Source organism: Microcaecilia unicolor, chromosome 6, assembly GCF_901765095.1.
Source record: "Microcaecilia unicolor chromosome 6, aMicUni1.1, whole genome shotgun sequence".
NCBI lineage: Eukaryota > Metazoa > Chordata > Amphibia > Gymnophiona > Siphonopidae > Microcaecilia > Microcaecilia unicolor.
The window spans coordinates 289675717-289695796 of NC_044036.1; the positions used below are offsets into that span (position 1 = coordinate 289675717).

Consider the following 20080-nt stretch of genomic DNA (forward strand, 5'->3'; position numbering starts at 1 on the left):
CGCGATCCACCTGTCCACGAGTTTTCTCAAATCCCTGTACTGGTGGACGATTTGGTCCAATTTGACTCTGGGACGCCCTTTCCAAATTCCTCAGCCACAAAAAGTGCTGACTACGGATGCATCTCTCCTGGGGTGGGGAGCTCATGTCGATGGGCTTCACACCCAGGGAAGCTGGTCCCTCCAGGAACGCGATCTGCAGATCAATCTCCTGGAGTTACGAGCGGTCTGGAACGCTCTGAAGGCTGTCAGAGATCGGCTGTCCCACCAAATTATCCAAATTCAGACAGACAACCAGGTTGCCATGTATTACATCAACAAGCAGGGGGGCACCGGATCTCGCCCCCTGTGTCAGGAAGCCGTCAGCATGTGGCTGTGGGCTCGCCGTTACGGCATGTTGCTCCAAGAAACATATCTGGCAGGCGTAAACAACAGTCTGGCCGACAGGTTAAGCAGGATTATGCAACCTCACGAGTGGTCGCTCAACTCCAGAGTAGTGCGCCGGATCTTCCAGGTGTGGGGCACCCCCTTGGTAGATCTCTTTGCATCTCGAGCCAACCACAAGGTCCCTCAGTTCTGTTCCAGTCTTCAGGCCCACGGCAGACTGGCATCGGATGCCTTCCTCCTGGATTGGGGGGACGGCCTGCTATATGCTTATCCTCCCATACCTCTGGTGGGGAAGACTTTGTTGAAACTCAAGCAAGACCGAGGCACCATGATTCTGATTGCTCCTTTTTGGCCGCGTCAGATCTGGTTCCCTCTCCTTCTGGAGTTGTCCTCCAAAGAACTGTGGAGATTGGAGTGTTTTCCGACCCTCATCACACAGGACGAAGGGGCGCTTCTGCATCCCAACCTCCAGTCTGTGGCTCTCACGGCCTGGATGTTGAGAGCGTAGACTTTGCCTCTTTGGGTCTGTCAGAGGGTGTCTCCCGTGTCTTGCTTGCTTCCAGAAAAGATTCCACTAAGAGGAGTTACTTCTTTTTATGGAGGAGGTTTGCCGTCTGGTGTGACAGCAAGGCCTTAGATCCTCGCTCCTCTCCTACACAGACCCTGCTTGAATACCTTCTGCACCTGTCTGAATCTGGTCTCAAGACCAACTCTGTAAGGGTTCACCTTAGCGCAATCAGTGCATTCCATTACCGTGTGGAAGGTAAGCCGATCTCAGGACAGCCTTTAGTTGTTCGCTTCATGAGAGGTTTGCTTATGTCAAAGCCCCCCGTCAAACCTCCTACAGTGTCATGGGATCTCAATGTCGTTCTCACCCAGCTGATGAAACCTCCTTTTGAGCCACTGAACTCCTGCCATCTGAAGTACTTGACCTGGAAGGTCATTTTCTTGGTGGCAGTTACTTCAGCTCGTAGAGTCAGTGAGCTTCAGGCCCTGGTAGCCCAGGCCCCCTACACCAGATTTCATCATAATAGAGTAGTACTCCGCACTCACCCTAGGTTCTTGCCGAAGGTAGTGTCAGAGTTCCATCTGAACCAGTCAATTGTCTTGCCAACATTCTTTTCCCGTCCACATTCCTGCCCTGCTGAACGTCAGCTGCACACATTGGACTGCAAAAGAGCATTGGCCTTCTATCTGGAGCGGACACAGCCCAACAGACAGTCCGCCCAATTGTTTGTTTCTTTTGATCCCAACAGGAGGGGAGTGGCTGTGGGGAAACGCACCATTTCAAATTGGCTAGCAGATTGCATTTCCTTCACTTACGCCCAAGCTGGGCTGGCTCTTGAGGGTCATGTCACGGCTCATGGTGTTAGAGCCAAGGCAGCGTCAGTGGCCCACTTGAAGTCAGCCACTATTGAAGAGATTTACAAGGCTGTGACGTGGTCATCTGTCCACACATTCACATCTCATTACTGCCTGCAGCAGGATACCCGACGCGACAGTCGGTTCGGGCAGTCAGTGCTTCAGAATCTGTTCGGGGTTTAGAATCCAACTCCACCCCCCTAGGCCCATGTTTATTCTGTTCCAGGCTACACTCTCAGTTAGTTGGATAAGTTGTTAGGTCAATCTCAGTTATGTCCTCGCCGTTGCGAGGCCCAATTGACCATGTTTGTTGTTTTGAGTGAGCCTGGGGGCTAGGGATACCCCATCAGTGAGAACAAGCAGCCTGCTTGTCCTTGGAGAAAGTGAATGCTACATACCTGTAGAAGGTATTCTCCGAGGACAGCAGGCTGATTGTTCTCACAAACCCGCCCGCCTCCGCTTTGGAGTTGTGTCTTGCTATATACGGGACTGACGAACACGAGCCGGTTCGGGCGGGAAGACGGCCGCGCATGCGCATGGGCGCGCGAGGGCTAGCAAAGGCCTTTGCTAGTGAAGATTCCAATTGGAGGGGGCTGCCGTGGACGTCACCCATCAGTGAGAACAAGCAGCCTGCTGTCCTCGGAGAATACCTTCTACAGGTATGTAGCATTCGCTTTTAGTTCATGCTATTTTTCATTGATAGCTCAAAATGGGTTACTTTTAGTTAGAGTAAATAACGTTTATACAGGTCAGATAAGATACAGGCATTATGACAGTATTGCACATTCATGCAGCACGCACACATAAGTATATGTACTGATAGGCATAATAGGGAAACATTGTACATGTGATCCAGAAGTTTGCCCATGTGCTGTCATAGGTCTCTCTGCTCCCATGTACATGCAGTGTAAACCCAGACAAGAAACATACAGGCTCAATGCAGGTGCATATGTATCTTTGTGTGAAACATTTGTACATATAACCTACTTGGGTTGTTGCTGTATTCCTTTAGAATTGCTCTCTGTTGAGTTGTTTAAATCTGATATGGTCTTGTCCCGTTGGTGACAGTCTTTATGCTTTCTTTCCCCTTTAGATCTTGTGTTGTACTGTGAAGCCTTTTTGACAACCTACAGAACATTCATTTCACCAGAAGAACTTATCCAGAAATTGCAGTATAGATATCCTTTGTGCAAACTAACCCTCTGCCCCCTCAGCTCAGGATGAGCACAGTAACCCTCTGCCCCTCAGCTCGGGATGAACACAGTAATCCCCTGCCCCTCAGCCCGGGATGAGCAGAGTAAACCCCTGCCCCTCAGCCCGGGATGTGCAGAGTAATCCCCTGCCCCTCAGCCCGGGATGTGCAGAGTAATCCCCTGCCACTCAGCCCGGGATGTGCAGAGTAAACCCCTGCTCCTCAGCCCGAGATGAGCGTAGTAAGCCCCTGCCCCAGAGCCTGAAATGAGCGAAGTAAACCCCTGAGCCCGAGATGGCAGAGTATGCCCCTGCCCCTCAGCCCTCGATGAACAGAGTAATCTCTTGAATCGCAGCCAAACTAAATCCTTTATATAAAATTACAAAATATGTATTCCTTTTTTAAAGAATTTATGTTGGGCAACTTAATAATGCCATTACATTGGGCGTTAGAATGAATATATTTTGCCTATTTATAGCTGAGCTAAGTAGACTTTGAGGCATATTTTCAAAGCACTTAGCCTTCCAAAGTTCCATAGAAACTTGTGGAACTTCGGAAGACTAAGTGCTTTGAAAATATGCCTAATTGTGCTCAAAGTCTGCATTCTCTATTAATTCCTGAACCTTAGTGTTGCATGTTTTCTGGATGTGTCAGAGATGCTGTTAGGTGAACCTGTGGGCTTCCAGATTCCAGGAATATTAGAGGAGTGTGGTAGCCATGTTAGTCCACTCTTAAGGTTATCAATAGAAATCAAACAAAATAAAACATGGAAAAGAAAATAAGATGATACCTTTTTTATTGGACATAACTTAATACATTTCTGAGGAAGAAGGGCAACCTTCGAAAGCTAATCAAGAAATGTATTAAGTTATGTCCAATAAAAAAGGTATCATCTTATTTTCTTTTCCATGTTTTATTTTGTTTGATTTCTATTGATAACAGGAATATTAGGAAATTGAGATGGTCTGTGTCTACACACTCATTGCTGCCACCTGCTGGCTGGTACCTGCGTATGCTGCCTGCAGGAGGAAATCCAGCCCTTTTTCATTTAAGCTGATGAAATCCAAAAAAGGGAGAAAAGGGGGACAAGAGTGGGATTTGCTAGATGAAATGCAAGAGGCTGTTACTATTCTACTGGCATTTACTTCTGCTGTGAAAAGTACCAAAGAGGCTGCCTCTTGAGAGAAGAATTCATAAGGACAAGGCGCATATGAGGGCAGGACAGATGTGGGATTGCATCCAGCTTTCATTTGCAGCAGCTGCCTGTTACCTCTGAGAAGATAGCCTAGGGCTGTTCGTCTTCATAGCGGGGAGGATGGTAAGTGTACTTCCTTAAATTGCCCTGCTACTGCTGTATTCTGCAGCTAACTGGCTCTGTAAACTGATAGGATTTTGTTACTGGCTGCAGATGGCAATGTCTTCCTTAACCTGCTGCTTAACATATGAGAAATTTTGTCACTTTCCGGACACATTCAAGAAGAGAGTCAGCAAGAACACTTTCTTTGTGCTGGTCCGCGTTGTGGATGAATTGTGGTGAGTGCCTTCCTTCTGCATGGTTTCCCTTTCATTACAAGCTTGTGTGTCTTTGTTGCCTGTTGGTTCTTGACTTAAGCACTCACACTGCAGTTGACAATGAAACTTATTAAACTCATGGTGTGTTTCTTATTCTGTAGGAGACAAATTATTTTAAAAATACAGAAAATGAGGACAGAGATGGTAAATACCAAAACTGTAGGAGCGGTGTTAGCAGTATACGTCTGGCTAGTGAGGAAAGCCAGTTCTGTGTATCAGAGACCAGTTTAATCTAGAGCAGGTCTCCTCTTTAGTTCTATAGTTAGAGCTTATTCTTTTAAAGATGGTATCTCTCCCTCTGCTGTTCATGGGGATTTTGTCTCAGACTGTATTTATATTCTGGGTGCTGCTGTCTCCTCCCTTTGGTCTCTCTCCAACTGTTGCACTGATTTCTTTTTTTTTTTTTAATTTAGAAATTTTATTAAACACATTATGACCACATTATACATTTGTCACTCCATACAGTAATATCTATTAATCCACGTGGTTTCCAACGTTTCACAACCGTTTACTTTTCATTTTCCCCCCATCCCCTCCCTCCCCTTATCTCCCCATCAAGGAATGCTCAGGTTCCCTCCACCCTCTGTTCCTCAGAACATCGTTTAACTTTATCCATTCCTGAGCATCAGCCTTGTACCTCCCTTTACGTCTGTCTGTCAATTTTTCAAGTTCTATTGTTGTCTTTAATTTTGTCTTCCAATTATTAATCGTAGGACCCTTACTTTGTTTCCAATGCCCCGCTATTATGGTTTTCGCCGCCACTAACCTTATTCGCTTGATTCTCTGTCGCCATTTCTGCCCTCTTTGATTACCCCAGCCCAACAAACACCATTTAGATTCACAAGGAAAAGGCTCATCTAATGTCTCAGTAATTTGTGCAGTAATCTGTCTCCAATGTACTTGTATTTGTTTACACTCCCACCATATATGATAGTAAGTACCCCGTCCTTCCCCACATCTCCAACATGTATCTTGGGCATTCGGGTACATTTTCTTAACCTTGTCTGGTGTATAATACCAGCGACTTAATATTTTGTATGCATTTTCTTTGATTAAAACACACACCGAGGCTTTTTTAACCTCTCTACATACCCTCTTCCATTCAGCTTCACTCAATTCCGCTTTCATGTCTTTTTCCCAAGCCTCCATGTATGGTAATTTTTCAAACCCTTTGCCTCTTATGTGCCTGTATATTCTGGATATTCCTTTGCCCCATCTGTCAATCTCATCCCACACTTTCTCAAACTGTTCCATTTTGGTCGGCTGCTCTTTTGCCCATTTCTCTGTGATAGTAAAATATTTAACTTGTATGTATGCATATCTGTCAGTGTCTGTCAGCCTATACCTTTCTTGTAATTCCTCAAATGTTTTAATTCTGCCCTCCTCCATGAACTCCCTAAACCTAATGAGACCTTGCTGGAACCATGTTTGAAATATCCCACTTTCCCTTCCTGCTGTAAATCCTTGTTCTTGAATAATCCAGGCATAAGTTGATCTGCTTCTCGATCCCCTTAATCTATGTTTTAATGTTCCCCATAACGACAGTAGATGTGACACATATGGGTTCAACGTTAACCTCCTATATTACTGAGTTGGTCGTGACTCCCACAGTAGCCCCTCCAGATATCCTTCCCTGACAAATACTTGTTCCAATCTTGTAATCGGGGAGAGATCCACCTTGCACCATTCTGCAATTTGTTTCAACTGGGCTACCCAATAGTACCATTGAATGTTTGGCACATCCCTTCCTCCTCCTTCAATTTTCCCCCACATTATCTTCCGTGATAATCTAGCTCCTCTGCCTCCCCATATAAAGTGCCCTATATCCGATTGGAGTCGCATCAGTTCGTTTTTAGGCACCTGGATAGGTAGTGTTTGAAATAAAAAAAAGAAACCGGGGCAAAACATTCATTTTTACAGCTGCTATTTGGCCCCACCAGGATATCCACCCTTTCTCCCATCTGCGCGAATCCCTCCTAATTTCTTGCAGCAATGGTGTATAATTCAAAGAGTATAGGTTCTTTGTGTCTCTAGGGATCATTATTCCCTGGTGTTGCACTGATTTCTTTCTCTGGATATATCAAAACATTGATAAGCACAGGGTCAATATATTGTCAAAAGGAGAACCTAAATCAGCCACAGGTCGATTAGAGACAAGTCTCGTATCAGCAAATATGAACAGTTAAAGGATTAAATAATAAAGACTTTACTTACTCTGTAATGGTTTATTTATTTATATGTAAATTCAATATATTGCACCTAAAACAAAATAAATATAATGCTATATATAATACAATTAAAAAAAAGTATCAAAACAGCAGGCCTTAACCTTCTTACAGAAATGGCAGTAATTAGAAAGCTCCCTCACAGAGTTAGGAAAGATATTAAAGATTATGTATCCCACAAAGCAAAAACCCCTGGGGTTGGTATTCATCTGGCAGCAGTGAGTGTTTTTTTTTTTTAACTGCTGCTGGCATTATTCCCAGTTGTTCAATGTCAGGCCATGTCCAGGCACCAGCATTGAATATCCAGGTTTATGCGACCAGCTATCTCATATGCAGTTAAGTGCAGTATTCAGCACTTAATCACAAAAGTGATACCACATAAATGGCCTCTCTTACTAAACCGTGCTAGTGATTCCCGCAAGGCAAATGCAATGCAGCCTATTCAAAGTGAATGTGCTTGTAGCACATTTGCTGCGCCGGGAATCACTAGTTTAGTAAATAGGCCAAAAGATAGGACTGACTTGTATGCGGTCTGATTTAACTGCTAAACTTGGTGGTTAAGTACTGAATATCGACACTTAATTGTGTAAGTGCTGACTTTGCCCCCAGACCGCCCATAAAATACCTTTGAGTTTAGCATCCAGTGGTGATATTCAGTAGTACTAATCAGCTAAGTGCTGCTGAATATCAGAAAATAGCCCAGCACAAGCAAGTTAACTGACCAGGAGCCATTTCTGGCCTGTTAAATCGCTTTGACTATCGACCTCCCTGTAATGCAGAGCGCAATGTATGCTAGGCAATAACATGCCAACAAATTTGTAAGATAAGCTAGCAGCAAACCATTGTTGGTCTTGAAGACCAAAATAATTATCTTAAATTGAATGAGATATGCCACCAGTAACCAGTGGAATTCATATAGGGGTCCTTTTACTAAGGCGCACTAACAGATTTAGTGTGTGCTAACGATTAGCACATGCTAAATAAGATGCCCATTATATTCCTATGGGTGTCTTATCATTCAGTGCATGCTAATGATTAGTTAACTGTATGACCATTGTTTGGAATCACATACAAAGAGCTTGAAAAGCAGTAACCTGGAGTCCTGACAGAAAAGCAGGTGCTTGTGTATGCAGGGTCCGTTTGGGAGATCATACTATTATTGCTGGTAGTTTGGATTATTACAGTGTCTTGTAATTTGGTATGGGGGAGTGTACTGGTGGTGAGGTTAGTGGTATGCTCATCTACCAAAGCTGGTAGAGTGCAGATTGAGAACAAAAACAGTCCTAAATAAGGAATGATATCTTAAAGCTGTCACACTCTGTGGCTAGCAACTGGGATATATCCTTAGCAGTGTAGATAGGAATAGCTCAGCCAATTGGATGATCTGGCTGGTGTTTTTCTATCATCATATATTAGGTTATTGTTAGAAAAATGCAAATATTAATTGTAGTCTAGAATGAAATAGAATATAAATCTAATTGTGGTTTGTGGCAAAACAATGGGTTTCTGAGCCTATGGACTGTATTGTTTTGCTGATAATATATGTTTTCTCCTGGATGGCCAGCAGATGGTGATTGTTTTTTGTTTTTTTTTAAGCTGTACCAGAAGTTACAGTTTTTTTTCTTTTTCCTGCCTAACTGTGAGGTAATTAGTTAGTCTCAGTTTGGAAGGAGAGGGAGAAAGACCTCTTTCCAGGCACTATTCAGGTAGTGATAAAATGTTTAGATAGTTTATAATGAATCCTATTTCAGTTACCTATTATTTTATTCTGTTTTCCCCCATCTGTTTTATAGTTCACTTCAATATTTTATGAAAATAAATGTAATTGTTTGTTCACTCTCCTTGTCTGGACTGACTAAGAATCCTGGTGGTTGTTGTTTAGGTCTGTGGGTGCTTTCTGGGAACTGTGGGACCCCTGGGAGTGTGACCTCCAGTAAACTAGAAATCACTGGGGATAATTTGAAAGCAGGAGACTCACCCAGAGGCGGTTGTGACCCAGTTGGTGGGAGGAGGGTGCTAATGTAGAGCACAAGTGGCAAGTGCAGGTTGACCTGAGCTGTGCTGGGGACAGACCCTCCAGGTAGCCACAGGGTTAGCCCCAGGTGGGTGACTAGGCATTTTGTAACAGACCTTTGTCCTTCTTTTTTGATGGCAGCGTGGTGGGATTGTCAGGCTCAGTGTGAGGGTCATCATCCACTGAGTGGTTCAGGTTTTTTTTTTTTAAATCTATAACCTCCAGACACAGAGCACAGTGAACAAGTACAGCAATAACAGAGTCCCTTCCCTTTTAAATTTTGTTAATAATATTAGGAGATTTGCAGCGTGCTGGTGGAGACTGACAGTGTGGCTGTCAGACACCAGATACGCCTGTCCTAACACCAGAGCGACCTGATGACTTCAGCTAGGAGGAGATGTAGGACCTGCTTGCACAGAATTCTCCCGAGGGGAGATTAGACTCCTTGTGGGCAGAGGCTTGTGAGTTGGCAGAGCAGGATGCTACACCAGCTGAAATTTGGCAGATCTACAGGGAAGAGCGACAGCAGTTAGACCAGATGCAGCCTGAGGAGTGCAAATTCCAGCTGTAGCGTGAAGAGAGTGAATGCCAGATGGAAATGGCTCGTATCCAAAGCTCCAGCCAATCCTGTGTGCCAAGACAGAGGTAGGATCCACAGCCCGGATTGGGCCTAACTTGTTTGCACAGTTTGATGAAACCAGAGGTGACATTGAAAAAATATGCTGCCTCAGTGAGATTCCTCAGAAAGACTGGGTACGCTGTCTGGGAGGAAGGCTCACTGGTAGAGCATTTGAGGCATTCTAAGGACTATCTATGGAGACGTACTCCCAGTTTGAGGAGGTGTGCAAAGCTTTGTTTAACCATTATTCTATTATCCCTGAAACTTACAGACTAAAGTTCCGGACTTTGCAAAAGAGGGCAGATGATACAGCGAGTTTGTGATCCAGTTAAGATACCAGCACCAGCGGTGGCTCAGTGGGGCCAAGGTTAAAACCCTGGAGGACTGGCAAAACCTGGTAGTCCTGGAGCAGCTTCTTCAGCGCTGTCGTCCAGAAGTGAGGGAACACGTTCAAGAAAAACAGGCCCCCACACTCCAGAGAAAGCGACTGAGTTAGCTGATGTTTTTGTGACTAACCGTCCCTGGTGGGCAAAGAAAAACCATCATAATCTGCAGCAGCCGGGATCTAAGGGCAGCCAGGGTCCTAAGTCAGATATTCCTGCAACTTCAGAGACTATCAGCAAACCCTCCAGTGTTCCCCCAAAACTTAAGACTTTAGGCATGAATGTCCTTGTTACCAGTGTGGGTGTACTGGACATTTCAAAACAGATTGCCCAGATAATCCCAAGCCTGCACTAAAAAGCATTTCAGTTTCTGCACCAAAGTTGGCAGTTGCTGGAGCACAAAAAGTTACTGGTCATTTATCAAGCAAGAAAGCAGATGGGTTTCCATAACACTACAGCACCCCAGTAACTGTGAACCAGACCCAGGTGGCTGGGCTTGTGGACACTGGCTCTAGCATGACTTTATTATGACCAAAGCTAGTGCCAGAAGATGCTATTCTTCCAGGGCACACTGCGGAGGTGATGTTAGCCAATGGATCTAGAGAGACTGTACCCTTTGCTCAAGTATTCCTGGATTGGGGTACCAAGCCTGGATACAGAGAAGTAGGAATAATGAAAAACATGCCAGTACCGATGCTGTGTGAGACTGACATGGGTCCAATGAACATTACTCTTGATAGTGGAGTCAGCATTTCCGCTATGGTGACCCGTAGTCAGGCTCGGGCAGCCCAACAAGCAGAAGCAGCAGAGATAACCTCTCCAGTTCCAAATCCTGAGCCAGTTCAGGTGGAACCAGCTGACCAAGCAGCAGGAGGAGCCACTCTAGTGCTTCCAGCCTCACCAGTTCCTGAGGTGACCGGGGCCATGAGTTTGGAAAAGCCTGACTTAACCTATTGAGCCAGACCGTTGACCATGATTTGTCAGATTCACCAGCAGAGACCCTTCCAGATATGAATACTGATATAGGACAGAAACATGCTTTTCAGGAAGCACAACACTCTGACCCTGACTTGAAAGCCCTGTGGCAGAGGGCTGGTCAGCGAACCATTGAGCTTATAAAGACCATATCCTATGGAAAGGAGGCTTGCTGTACAGACAAACTGATCCCATTGATCCTAACAGGCCGTGGACAGTAGGCAAACAGGTTATAGTGCCCAAGGCATATAGAGAACAACTCCTACAGATTGCACATGATATTCCTACAGGACATCAGGGGGTGACCCGCACATGCACTAGATTGACCCAGAACTTCTATTGGTCGGGAGTATCTTGAGCCATAGCTGACTATTGTAGAATCTGTGATGCGTGCCAAAGAGTGGGTAAGACCCAAGATCACCCCTAAGCACTTCTGAAACCTTTACCCATTATCAGTGAACCATTTGAGAGGATAGTTGTGGATATATTGAGGCCTTTAGCTGTCCTTAGCCCGAGTGGAAAAAGGTATATGTTGCCAGTGGTGGACTTTGCTACAATATATCCTGAAACTGTAGCCTTATCCTCAATAGAATCAGAGAAAATTGCTACTGCTCTGCTATAAATATTTTCCTGAGTAGGATGTCCACGAGAAATACTCTCAGACCAAGGGACACAGATTATGTCTGAGCTGATCCAAAATCTGCGGGCACACTGTGGAGTAAAATTTGTCCGTACTACCTCATATCAACCTGAGTAGAGAGGTGTGGTAGTTGTGTTAGTCCACTTTTAAAGGTAATCAATAGAAATAAAACAAACACATGGAAAAGAAAATAAGATGAAACCTTTTTTATTGAACATATCTTAACACATTTCTTGATCAGCTTTCGAAGGTTGCCCTTCCGATCTGACGAAGAAGGGCAACCTTCGAAAGCTAATCAAGAAATGTATTAAGTTATGTCCAATAAAAAAGGTATCATCTTATTTTCTTTTCCATGTCATATCAACCTGAAACTCTAATGGGTCGGTGGAGAGATTAATGGGACATTAAAGCATATGTTAGACTTTTGTAGAGATAGGGGACTGGGACTGGGAAAAATACTTACCCTACTTACTGTTTGCATACAGAGAAGTACCTCAAGAGTCCACCGAGTTCTTTCCATTTGAACTGCTTTATGGCCAGAGGGTGAAAGGACCCCTTGACCTAATAAGAGAGCACAGAAAAGGGAAAGTTAACATCTCTGATACCCCTGTAATTGAATATGTAGTCAATATGCACCAGAAATTAGAAGATCTTGTGGGCTTTGTCAGAAATAATTTACAGGCAGCAGCCCAAACTAATCAAAAGACCTGGTATGATCGTAAAGCCTGAAATAGAGGATTTCATGAGAGCCAGCAGGTACTTGTTTTAGTCCCAGTACGTCAGAATAAACTTCAGGCTAACTGGGTGGGACCTTACAAGGTCATAAGGCGCCTAAATGATACAAACTATGTTATATCTATGGACTCTCAAGACAGAAAGCAGCATACCTTTCATGTAAATATGTTAAAAGCGTATGCCAATCGCACAATCATGGTGTTAGCTGTGTGCAGCCCACCAAAATAGTGTCAGGATAGTGAGCCCATACCTGACCTGTTAGCAGAGACATTACCAGAGAGATCTGACTCAGAAGAGAAACTATCTAAATGTGCAGACTGTGGAAAAACTTTCTGTCAAAAGGTAGAACTACAAAGGACAACAGGAAACATGTATAAAAGAGTCACATTTTATATGCTCTAAGTATGAGAAAGATTTCAGTATGAAAAAAAGAATTAATGCAGCCTCTGCAAAATAATAAACTGGAATATGCAAAAGTATAGAATATGGGAAAAGCTACATCAATAAAGCAAACATTGTAGAATATCAGAAAAGCACTGATGAGAGAATATCTTCATGTCCTGGTTATGACAATAGCTTCAACAAGGAAGAAAGATCCACAAGACATGCAAAATTTCACCCGAGAGAGACCAGTTTCAAGTATGGAGTGTAAGAAAAGTTTCAGTTGCAGGAAATTATAAAAAATCACATACAAGTCTAGAATCAATCGCTTCTAAATCTGAAAACTTCTGGTGTCAGAAGGGAAAACTATCAAAATATCAGAGAATTCAGAAAGACGAGAGACTATAATCTCTGTTCTGTCTTTGAGAACAGCATACATCGAAAGGAAAATTGTCAGTGCAGCATAGAATCCCTTCAGGGATAAAACCATTTACATGCACTGAATGTAGAAAAGGCTTTACTCGTAAATCACAGCTAACAAAGCATCAGAGAATCCACACAGGAATGAAACCATTCACATGTGCTGAGTGTGGTAAATGCTTCTGTCAGAACATACTCCTCAGCAGTGCTTTTTTTGTAGGAAAAAAGGTACCGGTACTCATTATGGGTGGGGTCACCATCTATGGCTCCAACCCTATGGTAGCCACACCCACAGTAGCCACACCCCTTATACCAGCCATGGCACATATAAACAGGTATCATTGAAAATACTATAACAGTATAGGAGAAAAAAATAACGTGATTTTTTTTTCATTATAAATAATTTCTATAAGCTGTTACAGCTCAGTATACCCAGTGCAAAATAAGACAGCAGGCGTAAATTCTCAAATTGGACATATTCCAAACACTTTCGGTGTATGGTGAGAAATTATTTGTGAATAAAGCTTTTTCCACACTCGCTGCATGCAAAAGCTGTCACTCTGGAATGAGTTTTCTGATGTGCTGCAAGATACACTTTATGGCAAAAGTTTTGACTACACTTAGTACATGCTAGTAGTTTTAATCCTGTATGTTTCATCTTGTGAATAGTGAGGAGCAGTGATTTTTTTTGTGCTGGTACGCACCGGTACAACATACCAGCACCTGTTTTCCAAGGGCACCTCACCTGCCCACCCTCAGCTCCTCGACAGCCCTCCTTTCCATTCCTGCTGCCCTGTGTTTAAATCTTTTATTTTACCTCAAGAATTCAGCAGGCTTGCCTCCAGCCTTCCCTTCCCTCTCAGTGTCCTGCCTTCCTCTGATGTAATGTCCTGTTTCCACGAGGGCAGAACACTGAGAGGGAAAGGAAGGCTGGAGGCGAGCCTGCTGCTTTCACTGCTGCCGCTGCTGCGACTTGAGGTAAAATAAAAGATTTAAATGCAGGGCGGCAGGAACGGAAAGGAGGGCTATCGGGGAGCTGAGGGAGGGCAGGTGGGGTGGGTTGGAACTTGAACTTGGGGGCTGAAAAGGGGGGGCATGCCAAACAGGACTATTACACCCAATTGACTAATTCTCTCAGCTCTAACCCTCGTCGTCTCTTCGCCACCCTTAACTCCCTCCTCAAAGTGCCCTCCGCTCCCACCCCCCCGTCACTCTCTCCTCAATCACTGGCTGACTACTTCCGCGACAAGGTGCAAAAGATCAACCTTGAGTTCACTACCAAGCCACCTCCTCCTCTTCACCCTTCAACCCTCTCCCTCAACCAACCAACCCAGACCTCTTTCTCCTCCTTTCCTGATATCTCCGAGGAGGAAACCGCCCGCCTTCTTTCCTCCTCAAAATGCACCACTTGTTCCTCTGATCCCATCCCCACCAACTTACTTAACACCATCTCTCCTACTATCACCCCCTCCATCTGTCATATCCTCAACCTCTCTCTCTCCACTGCAACTGTCCCCGACACCTTCAAGCATGCTGTAGTCACGCCACTCCTCAAAAAACCATCACTAGACCCTACCTGTCCCTCCAACTACCGCCCCATCTCCCTCCTACCCTTCCTCTCCAAGACACTTGAGCGCGCAGTCCACAGCCGCTGCCTTGATTTTCTCTCCTCTCATGCCATCCTTGATCCGCTTCAATCCGGTTTTCGCCCTCTTCACTCGACAGAAACAGCACTTTCTAAAGTCTGTAATGACCTGTTCCTTGCCAAATCCAGAGGCCACTACTCCATCCTCATCCTCCTGGATCTATCCGCTGCTTTTGACATCCTCATCCTCCTGGATCTATCCGCTGCTTTTGACACTGTCAATCATGACTTACTTCTTGCCACACTGTCCTCATTTGGGTTCCAGGGCTCTGTCCTCTCCTGGTTCTCCTCCTATCTCTCCCACCGCACCTTCAAAGTTCACTCTCATGGATCTTCCTCCACCCCCATCCCCTTATCTGTTGGTGTTCCCCAGGGATCGGTCCTTGGACCCCTTCTCTTCTCAATCTACACCTCTTCCCTGGGCTCCCTGATCTCATCTCATGGTTTCCAGTATCATCTCTATGCTGATGACACCCAACTGTATCTCTCCACACCAGACATCACCGCGGAGACCCAGGCAAAGGTATCGGCCTGCTTATCCGACATTGCTGCCTGGATGTCCAACCGCCACCTGAAACTGAACATGTCCAAGACCGAGCTTATCGTCTTTCCACCAAAACCCACTTCTCCTCTTCCTCCACTTTCTATCTCAGTTGATAACACCCTCATCCTCCCCGTCTCATCTGCCCGCAACCTCGGAGTCATCTTTGACTCCTCTCTTTCCTTCTCTGCGCATATCCAGCAGATAGCCAAGACCTGTCGCTTCTTCCTCTTTAACATCAGCAAAATTCGCCCTTTCCTCTCTGAACACACCACCCGAACTCTCGTCCACGCTCTCATTACCTCTCGCCTGGACTACTGCAACTTACTCCTCACCGGCCTCCCACTTAGCCATCTATCCCCCCTTCAGTCTGTTCAGAACTCTGCTGCACGTCTCATATTCCGCCAGAACCGATATACTCATATCACCCCTCTCCTCGGGTCACTTCACTGGCTTCCGATCAGATACCGCATTCAATTCAAGCTTCTCCTTCTTACCTACAGGTGCACTCAGTCTGCTGCCCCTCACTACCTCTCTACCCTCATCTCCCCTTACGTTCCCGCCCGTAACCTCCGTTCACAGGATAAATCCCTCCTCTCAGTACCCTTCTCCACCACCGCCAACTCCAGGCTCCGCTCATTCTGCCTCGCCTCACCCTATGCTTGGAACAACCTTCCTGAACCCTTACGCCAAGCCCCCTCCCTGCCCATCTTCAAGTCTTTGCTTAAAGCCCACCTCTTCAATGCTGCGTTCGGCACCTAACCCTTACCGTTCAGTGAATCCAGACTGCCCCAATTTGACTGCCCCGATCGGACCGACCGTTCACTTGTCTATTAGATTGTAAGCTCTTTGAGCAGGGACTGTCTCTCTTTGTTAAATTGTACAGCGCTACGTAACCCTAGTAGCGCTCTAGAAATGTTAAGTAGTAGTAGTAGTAGTAGTAGGCTGGGGCGAGTCACTGGACATTAATGGGAGGGGAGGATGGGGGCAAAGGAGAATCACTGGAAATGGATGGGAGGGAAGGGCAGGGGAGAGAGGAGAAATCGCTGGACATGGATAGCAGGGGAGGACAGGAGGCAGAGGAGAATCACTTGACATGGATGGGAGGGGAGGGCAGGGGACAGAGGAGAATCGCTGGACATGGATGGGAGGGGAGGGCAGGGGACAAAGGAGAATCGCTGGACATGGATGGGAGGGTGGGATAGGGGCAGAGGAGAATTGCTGGACATGGATGGGAGGGGAGGGCAGGGAAGAGAGGAGAGTTGCTGGACATGGATGGAGGGGAGGGCAGGAGAAATGCTGGATATGGATGGAGGGGAGGGCAGGAGAAATGCTGGACATGGAGGAGAGGAAAGACAGGAAGGAGATGCACATCGATGGAGGGCAGAGAGGAGAAATGCTGGACATGGATGGAGTGGAGGGCAGGGAAGAGAGAAGAAATGTTGGAGGGAAGGAAAGACAGAGAAAGGAGATGCACACGGATATGGTGGAAGGGAGAGAGGAGAAATGCTGGACATGGATGGAGGGGAGGGAAGACAGAGGAAGAAGATGCACATAGATGGAGTGGGGAGAGGAGACATGCTGGACATGAATGGAGGGGAGGGAAGTCAGAGGAAGAAGATGGAGAGAGATGGAGTGGGGAGAGGAGAAATGCTGGACATGAATGGAGGGGAGGGAAGACAGAGGAAGAAGATGCACATAGATGGAGTGGGGAGAGGAGAAATGCTGGACATGAATGGAGGGGAGGGAAGACAGAGGAAGAAGATGCACATAGATGGAGTGGGGAGAGGAGAAATGCTGGACATGAATGGAGGGGAGGGGAGGGAAGACAGAGGAGGAGATGTACATGGATTTAGGGGACAGAGGAGAAATTCTGGACACGGATGGAGGGGAGAGAAGACAGAGGAAGGAGATACACATGGATGGAGGGGAGAGAGAGTTGAAATGCTGGACATGGATGGAGGGGAGGGAAGAGACAAGAAGTGAGATCAACATGGAGGGAGAGGAGAAATGCAGGACATGTATGGAGGGGAGGGAAGACAGAGGAGGAGATACACATGGATTTAGGGGAGAGAGGAGAAATTCTGGACAAGGATGGAGGGGAAGGGAGACATTTGAAATGCTGGACACGGATGGAGGGGAGGGAAGAGAGAGGAAGTGAGATGAACATGAATGGAGGGGAGGAGAGAGGAGAAATGCTGGACATGGATGGAGAGGGTAGAGGAAAAATGTTAGACATGGATGGAGAGGGAAGAGAGAGGATGTCACGATTGTGACTTTTTCTTGGTTTGTGCTCCTCTCGCCCTCTGGTGGCCAGAACTGGTGGCTGCCATAGACTTTCCAGACTCTCTTTTCAGTCTGGTCCAGATATTTTAGCCCTCCAGTCTTGCTTGGAAGTTTGGCAGCTAGCCTCATCCTGCAGCTTGAGCTTCAGCTGCTGATGGCCTTATTAACCACCTGGAAACCTTCTGAGTTTGCCTTTGCAAACGCCAAAGGTCGCAGTCTGTGTTTGTGCTGTTAGGAGCACTGCTTTTTCCTGTTGGCTCCCCTGCTTTTCCCTTTTGGTGCTTAGGAGCACTTCAGTCTTGTTGGTGTGCTGTGTGGTGCACTTCTGTTTTGTTGGTGCTGTTGGAGCACTTCTGCCTTGTTTTGGTACATGTCTATATGCCTCGTCTTGTTCCCTCTAGTGTTTGTCTGCCTTGTCTGTCTTGGGCTGCTTGGCAGCTTTCAGTCCTGACTCTTACCTGTGTTTCTTTCTTAGTGGCTGCGCTGCAGCTTTCAGTCCTTGCCCTTTAGTCTGTCTGTGTATCTTGCCTAGTGGCTGCTTGGCAGCTTTCAGTCCTTGTTCTTGAGCCTGTCTGCTTTCTACCTAGTGTGGTATTGTTTGCCAGAGAGTCCTAGTCTAGTATTCTGCCTAGCCTCCCTTGTGTTTTCTAGACTCTGTATGTATCCTGTTGGTATCCAGTTCCTGCCCTTTCCGGTAAGTCCTGCCAGCCGCCTGCATCTAGGGGTTCAACCCCTGGGGAATGGTGGTCGAGCGCAGGTGAAGTCTAGCTGTTCCTGCTCTGCCTGTTCCAGCTTTGCCTCGGCTGCAACTCCAGTCCGGGGTTCCAGTCCTGTTCTGCCTTGTCTCCGGTTTGGGGGTGGTTTTGCCTGCCACTGTTGCTCCTCGGCAGAGGTCCAAGGGCTCACAAATCCAGTTATGCCTTGAAAGCGTGACAGAGGAGATGCATATGGATGGAGGGGAGGGAAGAAAGAGGAAGGAGATGCATACTGACAGAGATGACGGAAAGGGAAAAGAGGAGAAAAACTGCACATGGATGGAGGAAATAGGCAACAGCTGGATCCACTCTATACCTCCTCCTGTCAAATCAGCGGAGGACCCAGCTTTTACCTATGGATGTAGGGCAAGAAATGAAGAAGAAAGGAGGAAAGTAAAGAAGTAAATGGAAAGGAAGCCATGGAATCGGAGTTAAGGGAACAGAGAGCGAGCAGCAGAATCAGAGACTGGGACCAACATGATCAGAAAAACAAAGTCACCAGACAACACTGGAGGATAGAGGCCACAGCCAACATGATTAAAACATTCACTTATCCAGCAACCCGATCTGTTTTGCTGCCTTACTGAGTATCCCAGGCTGGAAAGCAGAGGGAAAGTTCTCAGTGCTCTGAGCTGCTTCAGAGCATTAAAATTAAGAAGGATTTGAGAAAAAGATCACACAAGCTCCCTAGTGAAAAAAGAAACCTTGCTTCCAGGGTTCCTACACAACTTCCGTTGAAAGGTGCTCCCACCAGCTATGGCTCACAGCAGGCCCGTAAGGGGGGGGGAGGGGGCAATATTCCCCGAGCCCAGCCTCCAAAAGAGGGACTGGTTGACCCAATGGCATAGCTATTGGGGAGGGGTGGTTTTGCCTGCCACTGTTGCTCCTCGGCTGGGTCCTCCGCTGATTTGACAGGAAGAGGTATAGAGTGGATCCAGCTGTTGCCTATTTTCTCCATCCATGTGCAGTTTTTCTCCTCTTTTCCTTTTCCGTCATCTCTGTCAGTATGCATCTCCTTCCTCTTTCTTCCCTCCCCTCCATCCATATGCATCTCCTCTGTCAGGCTTTCAAGGCAGAACTGGATTTGTGAGCCCTTGGACCTCTGCCAAGGAGCAACAGTAGCAGGCAAAACCACCCCCAAACCGGAGACAAGGCAGAACAGGACTGGAACCCCGGACTGGAGTTACAGCCGAGGCAAAGCTGGAACAGGCAGAGCAGGAACAGCTAGACTTCACCTGCGCTCGACCACCATTCCCCAGGGGTTGAACCCCTAGGTGCAGGCGGCTGGCAGGACTTACCGGAAAGGGCAGGAACTGGTTACCAACAGGATACACACACAGTCTCACCATACAGCACCGAAAGGGCAGTGAACATGGAAATGCTGCAGTCCGGGTCTCTTTTAGAGGGGGAAGGTGTGGCAAAACAGTGGGTTTCTGAACCTGTGAACTGTATTGTTTTGCTGATGATATGTGTTTCTCCTGTTTGGCCAGCAGGAGAATTTTTAAAGCTGTTCCAGAAGTGATAGGTTTTTCTTTTTCCCACCTAACTGTGTGGTAATTGGTCAGTTTCAGTTTGGAAGGAGAGGGAGAAAGATCTCTTTGCTGAGACCCCGTGATGAGTTATATTCTGTAACTGGTGAGCAGTTATATTTCCTGTACTTTCCAGGCATTATTCAGGTAGTGGTAAAATGTTTAGATAATTTATAATTCTATTTCAGTTACCTGTTATTTTATGCTGTTTTCCCCATCCGTTTTGTAGTTCATAGTAACATAGTAGATGACGGCAGAAAAAGACCTGCACGGTCCATCCAGTCTGCCCAAGATAAACTCATGTGTATACTTTACCTTGATTTGTACCTGTCTTTCTCAGGGCACAGACCGTATAAGTCTGCCCAGCAGTTTTTCCTGCCTCCCAACCACCTGTCCCGCCTTCCATCACCGGCTCTGGCACA

General features: G+C 46.2%; 1 protein-coding gene across 2 annotated transcripts in view; it reads left to right on the forward strand.

The window, feature by feature from the left end:
• Positions 1-20080, forward strand: part of RAPGEF1 (Rap guanine nucleotide exchange factor 1) — a 324367-nt gene that overhangs the window by 279304 nt on the left and 24983 nt on the right. For both annotated transcript variants that reach the window (XM_030207790.1, XM_030207791.1), the window contains 2 exons: positions 2840-2924; positions 4379-4471. In XM_030207790.1, coding sequence (XP_030063650.1) covers positions 2840-2924; positions 4379-4471 — 178 coding nt within the window. The remainder of the gene's footprint in view (positions 1-2839; positions 2925-4378; positions 4472-20080) is intronic.